The sequence below is a fragment of the Sus scrofa genome, chromosome 1 (assembly GCF_000003025.6).
Source record: "Sus scrofa isolate TJ Tabasco breed Duroc chromosome 1, Sscrofa11.1, whole genome shotgun sequence".
In the NCBI taxonomy this organism is placed as follows: domain Eukaryota; kingdom Metazoa; phylum Chordata; class Mammalia; order Artiodactyla; family Suidae; genus Sus; species Sus scrofa.
Window position 1 is genome coordinate 189,928,218 of NC_010443.5, and position 15,691 is coordinate 189,943,908.

Sequence of the window (15,691 nt, forward strand, 5' to 3'; positions counted from 1 at the left end):
CATGCTTTTGGCCATCCAGTCCACAAATATATCCCTCTGCTTTCAGAGGGCGTGAGCAATGTGCAGACAGATAAAAATACTAGGAAACAATGCAGTGATACTAATCTCAAAGTAACAAGTTGTTTACAACAGCATTCCAAGATCAAGAGTAACAGCATTAAATGAGTGTAATTATAAATTCTGCCAAAACTCGACTAAAATTTAAACATGTTTTGAAATGTTGCTTCTTTGTGTAAAAATTTGTTTTTGTTTAATAGTAATAGTTTATCTAACATCTTCATAGGTTATTTGTCATGGATTCTACTAATATATTAGTCAACTGTGTGGCAATTATGTCTTCATTAACTAAAGTGTCTTGCCTTATTAATTTTAATTATTTGGAAGTAATGTTCAATTTATAAAGATTTCTGAGTAATGCTAAATGTTTTGCTCTTCTTCAGTTCATCTATATTTAACTTTAAAATCCTAATACTGTTGTTCTTTTCTGTACCTTTGGGACATATAAAGTGAAAACCTCTGTTTCTCTTTTTTTTTCTTTTTCTTTGATTTTTGTAGCTTACTTGGTCCATGAACTAACTTCTTCATGGTTCTACATATACACTGATGCACCTGTCTTCCGTTGATTGAATTCCTTCAGTCCTTGTAAAATTCTCTATGGAGGTAGGCTTTAAAAAATAAAAAATAAGTAAGTAAATAAATAAATGAGAGAATAATGTGTAGCTAAATTTTCTCCTCAGTTTATTTGGCTGTAATAATGGAGTGTTGAGCTCAGATTGGATCCATTGGTCAGAAGGTTCTTTTATAAGTCTTTATAAATTTAACCTCTTCATTTCTTTGCATGGAACGCAAGAGAAATTTTTATCTTTATAAAAGTAAAGGATTTCTTCTCATGAAATTCTGCTGTTTTAGGTTTTCTTTTCTTTTTTTTTGTCGTTTGACTTTTTAGGGCCACACCCGTGGCATATGGAGGTTCCCAGGCCAGGTGTCTAATTGGAGCTGTTGCTGCCACCCTACGCCAGAGCCACAGCAACGCCAGATCCAAGCCTTGTCTGCGACATGCACCACAGCTCACAGCAACGCCGGATCCTATAACCCGCTGAGTGAGGCCAGGGATTGAACCCGCAACCTCATGGTTCCTAGTTGGATTCGTTTCTGCTGCGCCACGACAGGAACTCCCTATTTTAATTTTATGTAGGATTTAGGATCTGTCTGGACTTTTCTTAGGAGCTGAGATGGCATATAAGATACTTTAATCTCTAGCCTTAGTTTGCCATCTATAAAGGTAATAATACTTTCCTCTTGGGATTATTGTGAGAATGAAATATAATAACATATATAAAATGTCAGGTCCTTGGTAAATGCTGGTTTCTATTATTATAAATTCTGATTAGGCCAAAGCTTATAAGGATTGCAAGGGTTGTACATACTGCTGTCTCAGAAACAGCTGGCTCACCGTGATTCCTTGGGGAGATTTTTATGCTCTGGGAGTAAATGGGCAGCCCTCCTCCTCTGGCCTCCACATCAGTGTCAGCAGAAGGGACTAGAGTCTTTAGAGTCTTAGAACTCAGTATGCATCTGGTCAAATCCCCATTCCCTAGTATTTGATCCCCACCACTCGTTGCATTGTCATCATTATTTGCATTGAGATCATTTGGATTAATGACATTAAACCATTTATCTCAATTTATGTTATCTCTTCAAGAAACCAAGGTTATTGTTTATTTCCCAGACTCATCCCGTATAGCTCTGTCATCCATTTTCTGACCTTATCTCTCACTTCTCCCCACTTCCTAAAACCCTTCCAGTGAGCCCTCTCGGTCAGTCATCAGTAAAAAACCCTTGTGTTCTTAACTCTTTTCTCTACATTAACTTTCTTACTCTAGGGAACTAAGGCTTCTCTGAGGATGCTGCTTTCTTTGTAGTTCTCGCCAGTAGCCACTCTTCTCTTCCACGTCCTTCAGACAGGTCTAGAGGTGGATAGGTAGAGGTCTCCTAAGGATTGTCCCTGCAGCAGCTTTGGCCCAGGGAAATTCCACATGCTTGAGGGTGTGGCCAAAAAGTTAAAAAATAAAGATGGGATGGGTGTCCTGGTTGCACCTCATTTTCACTTCTCAACCACCTCCCTCTCCGTAAGCCTCCAGCTTTGACCTTCATAACTCTGTTGCCCATGGCCCCCTTATGATTATCATGTACAGAATCCTCAGCCACTTTCTGTCATTTTCTAAACATTTAAGCTTCTGCTTTCCTTTTTGCAGTATTACCCCTGTCGTGATTCTGGATGATTCAATATCCATGTGGATAATCTTTTCAATACTTTTATTTCCTTAACCTCTTCTAATGATTATCTCCCCTGCCTACCCTCAGCTACTAATTTCCATGGTCATGCCATTGACTTTGTCATTGCCAAAATTTCATCCCCTCCAAAAGCTTATTTTCAAGAATCTACCCTCCAAAACCCCTATCTTTTAAAATTTTTTGTCATTCCCTCAGGTACTCCAATTCTGTCAATTCTTCTCCCCTACCAGGACTTCAACTCATTGATTTACCACCTTTGCACTATCCTTTACACTCTTATCCATATTTCACCTTTTTTATCCAGTTGAAGTTTTTGCTATGTTATTCCCTTGATCCTCCCTTGCTCCTCCTTTTCATTATGTTACTTCCCTCACAAAACTCCAACCATGGTTAAATGTAACTGCCTACTTTACACATGCACTTGTGAAGTTGAATGTTCCTGAGGAAAAGCCACAACCATGAGGATTAATTTTACTGTAATTCACTGTCTAGTGGACCTGTGATACTATTCTTCTTACCTTCTTTAGTTCATAATCACTTGCTTACTCTGCTATCTTGAGGATGATTTTTTTTCATTTCTTCTTTCCCTCAAACCTTCAACACATTCTCCTTGATTTCATTCTTAGCTTATATCCTCACTTTCTGTTTCACTGAGAAAATAGAAACAGTCGTAAAAGAACTTTATAAGCCTTGCTACCACATCTACCTCCCATGTTCCTCTGTGCCCTCTCTTCTGTTACTTTGGATGAGCTCTTTATGTTCCTATCCGAGGCCAGCCCCTGACTTATGCTGTGATCCTATCACCTCTCAGCTACATCACTCTATCCACTTTCTCCCCTCTCTCTTCTTCTTCATCATCTTTGTTCCTTTCTGTTTTCTTATCAGTTTACAAAATAGTCAATAATTCTTTCCATTTTAAAAATGACTCCAGGAGTTCCCATTGTGGCTCAACAGGTTAGGAACCAAACTAGTATCATGAAGATGTGGGTTTGATCCCTGGCCTTGCTCAGTGGGTTAAGGATCCGGTGTTGCTGCAAGCTGCAATGTAGGTTGCAGATATGGCTCGGATCCATTGTTGCTGTGGCTGTGGCTGTGCCGTAGGCTGGCAGCTGCAGCCCTGATTCAGCCCTTGGCGCGGTAACTTCCATATGTCACAGGTACAGCTGTAAAAAGAAAAAAAAAAAAAATGACCCCACATTCATTCAGTATGCTTTCATAGTAAAACTCCTCAAAATAGTTATATATTCCAGTTACTTCCCCTTCCTCCTATTCTCTCTTGAATACTCTTCAATCAGGCTTTCCTATTATTCCACAGAAATTATTATACCAGCAACTTCCATGTTTCTAAATCCAGTGATCAGTTTTGCCTTTATCTTAGCTGATTGTTCAGCAGCATTTAACACAGTTGATCACACCTTCCTCTGTAAAAACACTTATTAACACTCTCTGGGTTTTCTTCCTATTTCATAGGACACTCTTTTCTTCTGATGGATCATTTTCATCTCTTCTTCTAAACAATGGATTACCCTGAGACTATTCCTCTGATCTTTTTTCTTCTATGTTCTTGGGCTCATGATGGCCCCCAAATTTATACTCCGGCTTGGATCTCTTCCCTTGAATTTCAGTCTCCTATCCAACTTCCTCCATGGCACTTCCACTTAGATATCTAATATACATCTCAAATTTATCACACTCTCTATCTTTGTACTGCCAGTTTTACCTCCCGCTCTTTACTCATCTAAGTAAATGGTAAGTCTTCCTTCTAGTTGCTCAGGCCAAAGATCTTGGAGGTATTCTAAACTCTCTCTCTCTCTTTTTTTTCCCCTTACACTTCAAATGCAAGTTTTAAATGTGAGAAAGTATCTGTTCTATAATTTTGAAAGTAAAATGTTGACAAAACAATTGTGCAGACCATGGTGAAAAGTTATAGAGGTTACCCTTTGATTCAGCATTTGTGAGTTGAAACTTTATGTCTACACAAAAACCTGTACATGGAAGGTTTATTTATAGTTGCTAGAACTTAGAAGCGACTAATATGTCCTTCAGTAGGTGAATGGATAAACTGTAGTTCATCCAGAGAATAGATTATTCAGCACTAAAGAGAAATGAGATATCAGGCCATGAAAAGACATGGAAGAACCTTATAAATGCATATTGCTAAGTGAAAGAAGCCAATCTAAAAAGACTGCATTCTGTATGAGTCCCTCTATATGACATTCTGGAAAAGACAAAACTATGAAGATAGTGAAAAGATCAATAGTTGCCAGGGGTTAGGGAGGGAGGAGGAATGAATAGGTAGAGCACTGCGGATTTTTAGGGCATTGAAACTATTCTGTATGATGCTATACTGGTAGCTTTATGTCATTATTCATTTGTCAAAACCCATAGAATGTACAACACCAAGAGTGAACTCTATAAACTGTGGACTTAGGGTGATAATGATTATCAATATAGAGTCACTGCTGTAACAAATGTACCACTCTGGTGGAGGGTGTTGATAGTGGGAGAGGCTATCGTTGTGTGGGGTAGAGGGCATATGAGAACTATATGTACCATCTACTCAGAAAACCGCTGTAAAAGTCTGTTTAAAAATTACATGGGGAGTTCCCGTCGTGGCGCAGTGGTTAACGAATCCGACTAGGAACCATGAGGTTGCGGGTTCGGTCCCTGCCCTTGCTCAGTGGGTTAACGATCCGGCGTTGCCGTGAGCTGTGGTGTAGGTTGCAGACGCGGCTCGGATCCTGCGTTGCTGTGGCTCTGGCGTAGGCTGGTGGCTACAGCTCCGATTCGACCCCTAGCCTGGGAACCTCCGTATGCCATGGGAGCGGCCCAAGAAATAGCAACAACAACAACAACAACAACAAAAAAGACAAAAGACAAAAAGACCAAAAAAAAAAAAAAATTACATGGAAAGTAACAAACTCAGAGGAAACGAGGAAAAGAATGCAGAGATCAAATGAAAACTTAAAAAGTGACTATTTAATAGCTTCAGAGAACTAAGAAGATATTGCATCTTTGAAACAAGAACAAGAAATTATTTAAAGGGTATAGGGAGAAAACGAATGAAAATGGGAGAGAATAAAAGAAAATGAGAGGATCGGTCTGGGACGTTCAACATACAATAATAGGAATTCCATGAAAAGAGAGGAGAAAAAAACTAGATGGTAGAAAACTATCAACAAAATGATACAAACAAAGTTTTTATAACTGGAGGAAATTAGTTTCCAGATTGAAAGGACTCTTCCTGGTAACCAGTAATTATAATAATTGTAAAAGAATTCGTACCAAAGAGTTCCTGCTATGGTGCAGTGGGTTAGAATCCAGCTACAGTGGCTTGGGTTGCTGCAGAGGCACAGCCTGGCACAGTGGGTTAAAGGATCTGGCATTACTGCGACTGTGGCATAGGTCGTAGCTGTGGCTTGGATTCTGTCCCTGGCCCAGAAACTTCCATATGCTGCAGGTGTGGCCATTAAAAAAAAAATCCATTGCAAGATATTGTGAAAAATCAGAAAAATATACTAAAAGCTTTGAGAGAGGAGAAGCAAATAAAAAATTCTCATACAAATAATCAAAAATTATAATAGCGAAAAGGCTTATCAGGAAGTACTATAAGTAAGAAGACTAGCAGTTTCCATCATGGCTCAGGAGAAATGAATCTGATTAGCATCCATGAGGACTTAGGTTTGATCCCTGGACTTGCTCAGTGGGTTAAGTATCAGGTGTTGACGTGAGCTGTGGTGTAGGTTGCAGATGTGGCTCGGATCTGGCATTGTGGCTGTGGCTGGCAGCTATAGTTCTGATTCGACCCCTAGCCTGGGAACCTTCATATGCTATGTGTGCGGCCCTAAAAAGACCAAAAAAAAAAAAAAAGAAAAAAAAGAAGACTATAAAGTAATAGCTTCAAAATTCTTAGAGAAAATGATTTCAATATAAATGTCTATACTCAGCCAAACTATCATTTATGAATGTAGGTAGAATAATGACATTTTCATACATGCAAGGGCTAAAAAAATTATTTCCTTTCACTCTTACTTAATGAACAGTGGAGGATGCCATTTACCAAAATTAGGGCGTGCCAAAAAAAAAAAAATAAACAATAATAATAATAGGGAATCTAGCACATGGGAGAAGTAGAGGGAATTCCCAGGACAACAGCTGAGATCCAGATCCAAGAGCCACTTGCAGATTGGACCAGTTCTTTCACAAAGGCACAGTCAACTCTCCAGGCGTTGTTTGCCTTCAGGATTGTGTTCCAGATGGAAACCCTTTTCTTTTTTTTCTTCCTAAAGGAAGTGCCTTTCTCATTTGTCTCTTTAACATTAATTTGTACTAACAATACCTGGGTAGGTTAGCAGTTAGGTCTGGCTATTAAAAAAGTCTAAGAATCAAACAGTGGGAGATTGAAACAAGGTATTGACAAGGAGAATAAAAGAAAAAGGAACAGGTGAAGGAACATGGGGAAGTTAGACCTGAGAGGAACTGGTGTCTGACTGTGGAGGAGATATTTGAAGATATCTCCCAGATGTCTGGCATGGCCACTGGATTAGTGTAGTGTCATTAATGGACATAAGAACATAGCAGAGATGTCAATTAAAAATAAAAATGAGTTCAGTTGTGGATATGTGGACTTCGAAGTAGAAGTAGATGGACAAGTCCTAGCACTGAAGCCTAGGATAGAGCTTCATTCATTCATCCTATATTGTATCTATTAGGAATACAGAATTAAGTAAGACTCATTTCCTTCCCTTAAGTAATCTCTTCATCTAAAAGGGGAGACAAATACATAAGCAAATAATTTATAAAGTAGTGTGATAATTTAAACATGTGCAAGGTACAGTGATAGCACAGAGGAGGGAATGTTTTGCTTTGTCTGGGTCAGGGTGGTGAGAGCCAGTCAGTGCTCCTGGAGGATTGAGCTCAAAAGGAATTTGACTGGCAGATAAGACAAGAGAAAATATCCTAGCATATATAAAGGTATATAGTAAATATTTTATTCAAGGTACTAAAAATAATTTACTATTATTTATGCATAAGGTACAAAGGAGAAAATGGAACTGAAGAGATAGACAGGTGTCATACCCTAAGGAATTTGGAGTTTTTGCTGAGGCAGTGAGAAGCCACCGAGGTGGCTGAAAAAAGGATCAAGGTGGTTGTTGGAATTCACCACTTGTTGCTTCCAAAATGAATTTTGGTTCTTCTTAGAGCCCACTGAGAGGGAACATAATCCCTTATCTTCCTCTTCCTAAAGTAAAGTTACAGTTCTTTTATGAGGATTTTAATTGTTAGCAGTGGTGAGGAAATAAACAAGGAATAAAATGGCTCCTTGTTCTCCCCATTTTGCTTTTTTAATGTAAACCCTTTAGAGCAGTGATTTGCATTGCAGCACCCCCATTTTATTTAAGAAATTTCTAAATGCTCCCTTTACTATCTAAAATGAAAGTAGATATTACAAACTACCTGTCGTGGGCTGAATAATGTCCCCCCGCCCCCAAGATATCAAGATTCTAATCCCTTTGAATGTTACTTCATATGGCAAAAAAGGACTTTGTAGGGGAGATTATCCTGGTGGACTCAGTGTGCAATAATGTGTATCACAAAGAGCACAGACAAAAGTGGAGAAGGACATATGACCATAAAGGCAGAGATGGGAGTGATTTGGCTACAAATCAAGTCTTGCCAGGTGTCACATGTAGCTAGAAGAGGCAAGGAATAGATATTCTCTAAAGCCTCTAGAGGGATTGTGGCCTTGCTGCCACCTTGATATTGACTCAGTGAAACTGATTTTGGCCTCTGACCTCCAGAACTGTGAGATAATAAATTTCTGTTGTTTTAAGTCATCATCAAATGTGTGATGATTTGTTACAGCAGCCATCAGAGCTAATACACTACTTAACATAACATATTGCCATATAGCAAAGTAAAGGAGGAACAAAAACAAAATAAATGCTGTTGGCAATGTGATTTTCCTAAATAGTTAACAGTTTGGGGCAAAGTTCCAAACAAAACAAAACCATTTATATAGTAATTGTATTCTTGGAAAATTTAGCATTAACCATTTTTTTTCACCATCTACCAATCTGAGCTTGACATAAAGAGGGTAGTTAATTAAAGCGGGTTAGATGGGTGATGAATGGATGGATGTGTTAGAGCTACAGAGGAATTCTATTTTAAAAGCTCCAAAATTAATTCACAGGGCAAAAATGACAGAGTCAAATACCTTTGAGATTTCTTGCATAGTTTATAAAATAGAGTGTACAACATTTACACAACATGTTGGTTGCTAAGATATCATTTCTCAATGAAGCTGAGAGGCTTTTATTTTTCACCAGCATTCATCTCGGTGCTGTGGGAAGGATATGGGTTGCTTTCAGGTCCTGACGAATCCCATCCAGCACTGTGAGATGCTCTCACCATGAGAGCACAGGAGATTGAAACGAACTGAAAGACAGTAGATTCCTATTTCCCATCTCAGCACCCTCTGTGAATATTCTTTATTTGGAATGATGGTTGTCCAAACTATATATGATTTCATATCTTTTTCTTCTTTTGATTAGTGAACATGGTTCAGTATTCTCACAGTTAATTAAGTGGGCTGCTTATGTGACTGTCTTCCTGGATTGGTGTTCTTGTCTCAGCCTTTCTGGGAGAAAGTAGTGTCTACTTGTCTTGACTTTTCTCCTCCAGGGGAATTTGGCAGTGCCTAAAACATTTCATTCTTTTCTTTCCTTTTTTTTTTTTTTTCTTTGGCCATGCATGCAGCAGCTTGATGTTGGATCTCAGTGCCCAGACCCGGAATTGAACTCAGGATGCAGCAGTGAAAGTGCCAAATCCAAACCACTAACCTCTAGGGAACTCCTGAGACATTTCTGATTGTCACAGCTGAGGATCTGGGAGCAGGGTGAGGTACTACTGGCATCTAGTGAGTAGAAACCAAGGAAGGTGCTAAACATCCTGCAGTGTGTAGGATAGTTCCCCACTGCAAAGAATTATCTGGACCACAAATGTCAGCAGTGGCCCAGATGAGAAACCCTAGGCTAGATTCTGTGCATCCTGTGCTCTTGTAGTGATTCCCCAGGTTGTATGCCTTGGTGTCAGAATGTTTCCTGTAGCTTTTTGTTATTGGGCTTCAGGGAAGGATGGGCATGAATCTCTGCAGGATTTTAGTCGTTTTAGGGCTGCATCCATGGCATATGGAAGTTCCCAGGATAGCTGCAGCAGAGCTGCAGCTGCCAGCCTAGTCACAGTCACAGCAATGAGGGATCCAAGCCACATCTGTGACCTACACCACGGCTCATGGCAACGCTGGATCCTTAACCCACTGAGCAGGGCCAGAGATCAAACCCTTGTCTTCTTGGATACTAGTCAGGTTCATTACCACTGAGCCACAATGGGAACTCCAGGTTAAACATACTTTTAAATTAACCTCTTTTATTTTCATCAAGGTAATTGTGGTCGCACCATGTATGTACATGTGTGTATGTGCATGAGCACTTATTCAGGAGAACTTACAGCTCTTCCCCACCCACTCTTGCCCACTTTAGTTCCATTTCCCACAGTTAGCAAGTTTTGGCTTTTTGTATTTAATTCTTTTGTGGAGTCACCTTCCTAAGTCTAAAAAGTATTTTTTTGCTGTTTATTGATTTAAGAGATTATCTGTTGATACTTTATTGTGAAAGGTGAAGATTTAGCTAGGGTATGCTAATTCTTCCCCCTTCTCATTTTCATTAGTTTGTATTCAATAATTCTTTCACTGATTATTTGTAACCATGAACAATACATGTAAACATTTATTTTCATTTCATAGACTTTGGCTGGTGTCTCTTGGCTCTGCTGTGTTCTATGTATTCATGCTCCTGTGCTTTCTTTCACCTGTTCTCTTCCTGTTTCCTGTGGTCCTACTGCTGACATCATCAAGGTTGACAATATTTATCTTCTGTTTTGTAGTCATTCACATTTTATGCCTGAGTCTAAAGTCGAAAACCAATGAATAACATTTATAGGGTATGACTATGTAAGTCTTGTTCACTGAAGGATGAAGCAGTATGTTGGCATCCTGGAACTTTTTCTGTGCCTGCACTGTCTCACCTCTCTGACAATGGAAGGAGAATGATCCTAGTACTCTAGCATTCCAGCTCCTTTTACTACATCTGGTGCTCTAAAATAATGCCACATTTAGTTGGTAAACTGACATTTAAATACATGTTAAGGAAGATCACAAGTGATGATAAATCAACAAATGAATGACCTGCATGACACTGTTAGGGAGAAAAAAGACAAGAGGAAAATGAAGGAAAACATGAAAAAGAAAAGAATTTCAAAATAAGGTGCATTCCAAATGGCCTGCTTTCTGAGAGTTGAACTGTATTTGAATAACTCCCTCAATCCAGTTCCAAAGATAATATTGCTGCTGCTGAGACTTGGGCTTTGTACTGTAACTGGAGTTTATTAATTGTCCTATTTCATTGAGGAAAAAATGCAAAGCAGACAGAACACTGGAGTAACTAGCTGGAAATATTCCACTACTTCATGGGAATGAGCTTTCCAAATGATTCCTGTGGAGGTCAAACACTTGGTCTAGCCAAAATAGCACTGAGGTGAAGCCTTGATGGTACATTAAAGAAGAAAAATTTCCTCAATTTACTCAATTAAGACAACCTTTCCACCCCTTCAAAGACAGCATCGATTTCTTTATCAAAAAATAATTTCCTAAAATAGATTGCTAATGAGTCCTTTTTGTTATTTATTTAATGAGGATTGTGCCAAGTACTGCTTATATGAATTCCTGTAAAAGGCAAAATTAATTTCAAATTACTCCTCTTCTGAAAGAATATGCTATTAGTCATCACCACATTTCAATATGATAGCTCTCAAAATATCTTTCATGTTATAAGATACTGAAACATCAATCATATGTGTTTTGCTTTATAGATCATACCCAATCAAATCCTATGTTTTTCACTTAATATTGACATTTTTCATGTTATTTTAAACAGTTTTTAATGACTATAAATTGTTCTACTAGTTATACCTGCCATAATTTACTTAACTACCATTGTAGAGAGTTTTGGTAGTCTTTTTTTCAGTGCAAATAATGTATAATAAGTATCTTTGCATATAGTCATTTATCTGATTTTAGTCTTATTTCCTAAGATGCAAGAACTAGGAGTCAAATGTTATAAATATTTTAAAGTTCATTGTTGAAGTTGCATTCCAAAGTCAGTTACAGTTTACACTGTTCCAGCATCTTAACTGTCCAAATGAACAGAATTTTTAAACTGTTTCACTAATGTTGTTTTGGTTTATATGTCAGGATGATCCAGAAAACCATTAAAAAGTGAATATGTGGAGATAGAGCATTTGGCTGACTGTGTACATATTTTATTTTAGTAAAGCCTTGATGGTAAGCTAGAAGTCATTATTCATATTCATGTCTCAGACATGGAAAGATACTTCTAATTTTTGCAACATTAAAGCAGTAATGTGACAGAGTTGAATGACTAGCCAGACCTGCTGACTTGAAATATAGAATTAGGGTTTGAACATAGTAGTCAGTCTCCATTTAAAAGTCTGTACTTTTTGGAGTTCCCCTTGTGGCTCAGTGGTAGTGAACCCGACTAGTATCCATGAGGATGCAGGTTTGATCCCTGGCCTCACTCAGTGGGTTAAGGATTCAGTATTGCTGTGACCTGTGGTATAGGTTGTAGATGTGGCTTGGATCCCTCATTGCTGTGGCTGTGACTAGGCTGGCAGCTGCAGCTCCAATTTGACCCCTAGTCTGGGAACTTCATATGCCAAGGATGTGGGCCTTAAAAAAACAAACAAAAAATGAAAACTAGTTCATTGTTATTTTTCCGTATATAACACTGAAAAGCTTCCTTGCTATAAGTCCTTAGAAGGAAAGTTTTTTTTTAAAGAAAGAACACTTTCAACTATACTATGAAAGAGGGATCCTGAAAATGAACAATGGTGTTCCTTTAATCTCCTGCCTCATAGTAGTAGATCAGAGACCTCCTGGAGATGGTTTATATACATATAAATATATAACAAAATTACCTTCTTAATGTCAAATTAGAAGCTAACATTTAGAGAATTTTCTGATTTTATACCAAGGCTTTGAATGTAATAAGAAATTGTGCCCCTATATAGCAATATCACTTGTGTTTGAGGACATTAAACTAATAAAGATTTACTGATAAAATAATTATTTTGGGGGTGACCTTCATGTAGAATATGCATATTCGAAAAGGAAAATTTGGCATTTCATGTTGGAGGAAAAATTCCTGTTCTTAGTTTTGTAACTCTGCTTTTTAATTTTATGTTCTAAAATATATCCACAATCTACCCCCTTAGATTATTATTGAAGTCTTTCATTGTTAAAGCATAAAGATTCCTACTTATAATTCAATTATGTATTTCAAATTCAAAACTAAATTGTCATTGTCCACTGTTGAGCAGTATGTAAATACTTTTTAAAAAATAACTGTGTCATCCAGAAAGTTTCTAAATTCTTTGATGAACTCTGATAATAAAGTTTTTTTATAAAGTTTAAAATGTTTAAATTTTTTGATCTTTGTTAGTAAAACTTAATTTTTTAGCATTTCATTGTTTTCTTTCTGTCTTCGTAGTTACAACATATAAAGACTAAATATGGTTTTCAAAATGCTTAGTTTCACATACCTAGTGGACTTTGTTTGTAAAAACATAGAGGAATTTGTTAATTTAGTGGCAGTTTAAAGAAATATATGTACTGAGAACTATGTCTATATACTTACAACGAAGCACGACAATGGGAGAAAAAATTATGTATACATGTATGTGTAACTGGGTCCCCATACTGTACAGTGGGAAAAAAAAAAGTGTGTTGGGGGAAATAACAATTTAAAAAAAGGAAATATATGTATATTTTGAGAGGAGATGTTAGAAACTTGCTTTAAGAAATAATGAGCCATATCTTTGACTCAGTAGAAGATGTGTGTTAATATATCAAACCTAAGTATATGCTAATCTCCTTTTTTTTTTTTTAGTGTTAAGCTCTGTAAGGTTAAAGACTTTTCAGTTTTCTTATAGTTTATAATATTATATAAATGTTTTTCTTTTATTTTCACCAGTGGCATCACAAGTTAGATCATGAAGCTTTATTCTCTGAGGACAAATTTGGTTTTTATAAGCCATTTAATTTGCGTCTTTTTCAAAAAGTGACCACAGTTCTTGAACATGTGGAAAGAAAATGTAATTTCATACTCCTATGATGAAAAAGAAAATGTGTGCCCTAATTGCAGGATTAGGGTCTTCTTTCTATCATGAGCACATTATTATATCCTAGGTAGCTGGAAAAGTGAATGTCTCTGAGAGTGTAGTGCAACTTTTGTACTTTATCAGGCTTTATTTATATCTGCAGTTTTCAGGAGCTATTGCTAATGAAAATTTACATTTGGACAGTGTAGTCTGCAAGTACTGTTTAGTGAGAAATGGATTGTTCTTGAGTAATTATTCTATTTGAATTAATGAAGCCTCAATAATTGTTAGACAGCCTTGGGATTTGCTAAACTCTACTTAATCTAAAAGGATGCTATCTTTATAGATCATAAATTTTTAGGTTTCCTCCCGAAGTCATTACTTCTGCTTTAAAATTTGTGTCACTATTCAAGTTATAAGGCAGTAGTGGGTTAGCTTTCTTTCCTGTAAGACTTGGCACACAAGTAGTTTTGTGTAAAAATAACAATTATAATTTCTCTTAATAGCTGTGACGTCTTATGAAGATCTTGGACTTTTTGCATTTGGATTACCTGGAAAGGTAATTTTTTTTTTCTCCTCACTCTGCCCAAATTCCAAAAAGGTATTTTTTTTCCTTCATTTCCAGTTAGGAGAAACAAGAATACGTAGGAGAAAGAAATTAAAGGAATAAAAGGAAACCAAAGTGAAGAATGATGGGAGCCAGAAGAGAAAGAGAAGCAATCTCTATGATTTTCCTAAAAATGTATTGATTAATTTAATTCAACATTTAAATCTTTTAGTATTTTTTTATCCTAATGAAGGAGAGTGATGAGTTGAATAATTTTAAATCAGTAACAATGGCCTGTTTTAAGTTTTCCTTATTAAGTTTGATTATAATGTCTGAGTAAATCCCCTTGAAGACATAACAAGACAGAAGCACAGAGTTAAACTTATGGCATGGCTGGAGTTCCTGTTGTGGCGCAGCACAAATGAATGTGTCTAGGAACCATGAGGTTGTGGGTTCCATCCCTGGCCTTGCTCAGTGGGTTAAGAATCCTCCATTGCCCTGAGCTGTGGTGTAGGTCGCAGATGCATCTCAGATCTGGCATTGCTGTGGCTGTGGTGTAGGGCAGCAGCTGTAGCTCTGATTTGACCCCTAGCCTGGGAATCTCTATATGCCGCAGGCGCAGCCCTAAAAAGCAAAAAAATTTTTAAAAATAAACTTATAGCATGAAAAACTGATAATTAGGGTAGTTCCCACTTTGGTGCACTGGGTTAAGAATATGACTGGAGCAGCTCGGGTCACTGCAGAGGTGTGCTTTTGATCCCTGGCCTGGTGCAGTGGGTTAAAGAATTCTGCATTGCCATAGCTGTGGGGTAGGTCACAACTGTGGCTTGGACTCAGTCCCTGGCCCAGGAACTTCCATATGCCATGGATGCAGCCACAAAATTAAAAAAAAAAAAAAAAAAAAAAACCTGATAATTAGAAGATCATGTCATTTAAGAGCTAAATAGTATTAAAAATTGATCTAGCTTATCCCTTATTTATAGATGAGGAAATTAAGGCCCAGAGAAGTGAAGGGGCCAATTTGTCCACAATTGCATAGAGCCAATGTTACACCACAGGACTTTAGATTCAAAACCTACTGCTTTTCCTTCTCAGAATAGGAGAAATAACAACAGTATTGATTGGGCATTCATTTATGATCAGTGTACTAAATTAATTTAATAGGGGAAGCACTGTCTTCTTCCACAGATAATCAAGAGTTAAATGTTATTTTTAGTGCTTTAGTAATTTTTTATTTCTGAAGAGCTGTCATATTTCTAAAACCCATTTATGGAGTTCCTGCAGTGGGTTAAGAATCTGACTGCAGTGGTTGGGTAGCTGCAGAGGCATGAGTTTGATCCCTGGCCTGGTGCAGTGGATTAAAGGATCTAGCATTGCCACAGTTGTGGTGTAGGTTGCAGCTATGGCTCAGATTCAGTCCCTGGCTTGGGAACTTCCATTTGCCACAAGTGCGGCTATAAAATTTAAAAAACAAGAACAAAAACCATTTACATGTTGGTTCCAAACAGGAATTTTTCTTTTCATTTATAAATCTGTTGTTTATGGGGTTTTGTTTTGTTTTCAATCTAAAATGATGCTGTATTTGTATGCTCTTTTGGCATATGGAAGTTCCCA

The 15,691-nt window shown here is 37.5% G+C and overlaps 1 protein-coding gene across 2 annotated transcripts in view; it reads left to right on the top strand.

Moving 5' to 3' along the window:
- SLC38A6 (solute carrier family 38 member 6) overlaps positions 1-15,691 on the top strand; it is a 65,178-nt gene that overhangs the window by 4,833 nt on the left and 44,654 nt on the right. For both annotated transcript variants that reach the window (NM_001267849.1, XM_013993473.2), the window contains 1 exon segment: positions 14,037-14,089. In NM_001267849.1, the coding sequence (NP_001254778.1) occupies positions 14,037-14,089 (53 nt within the window).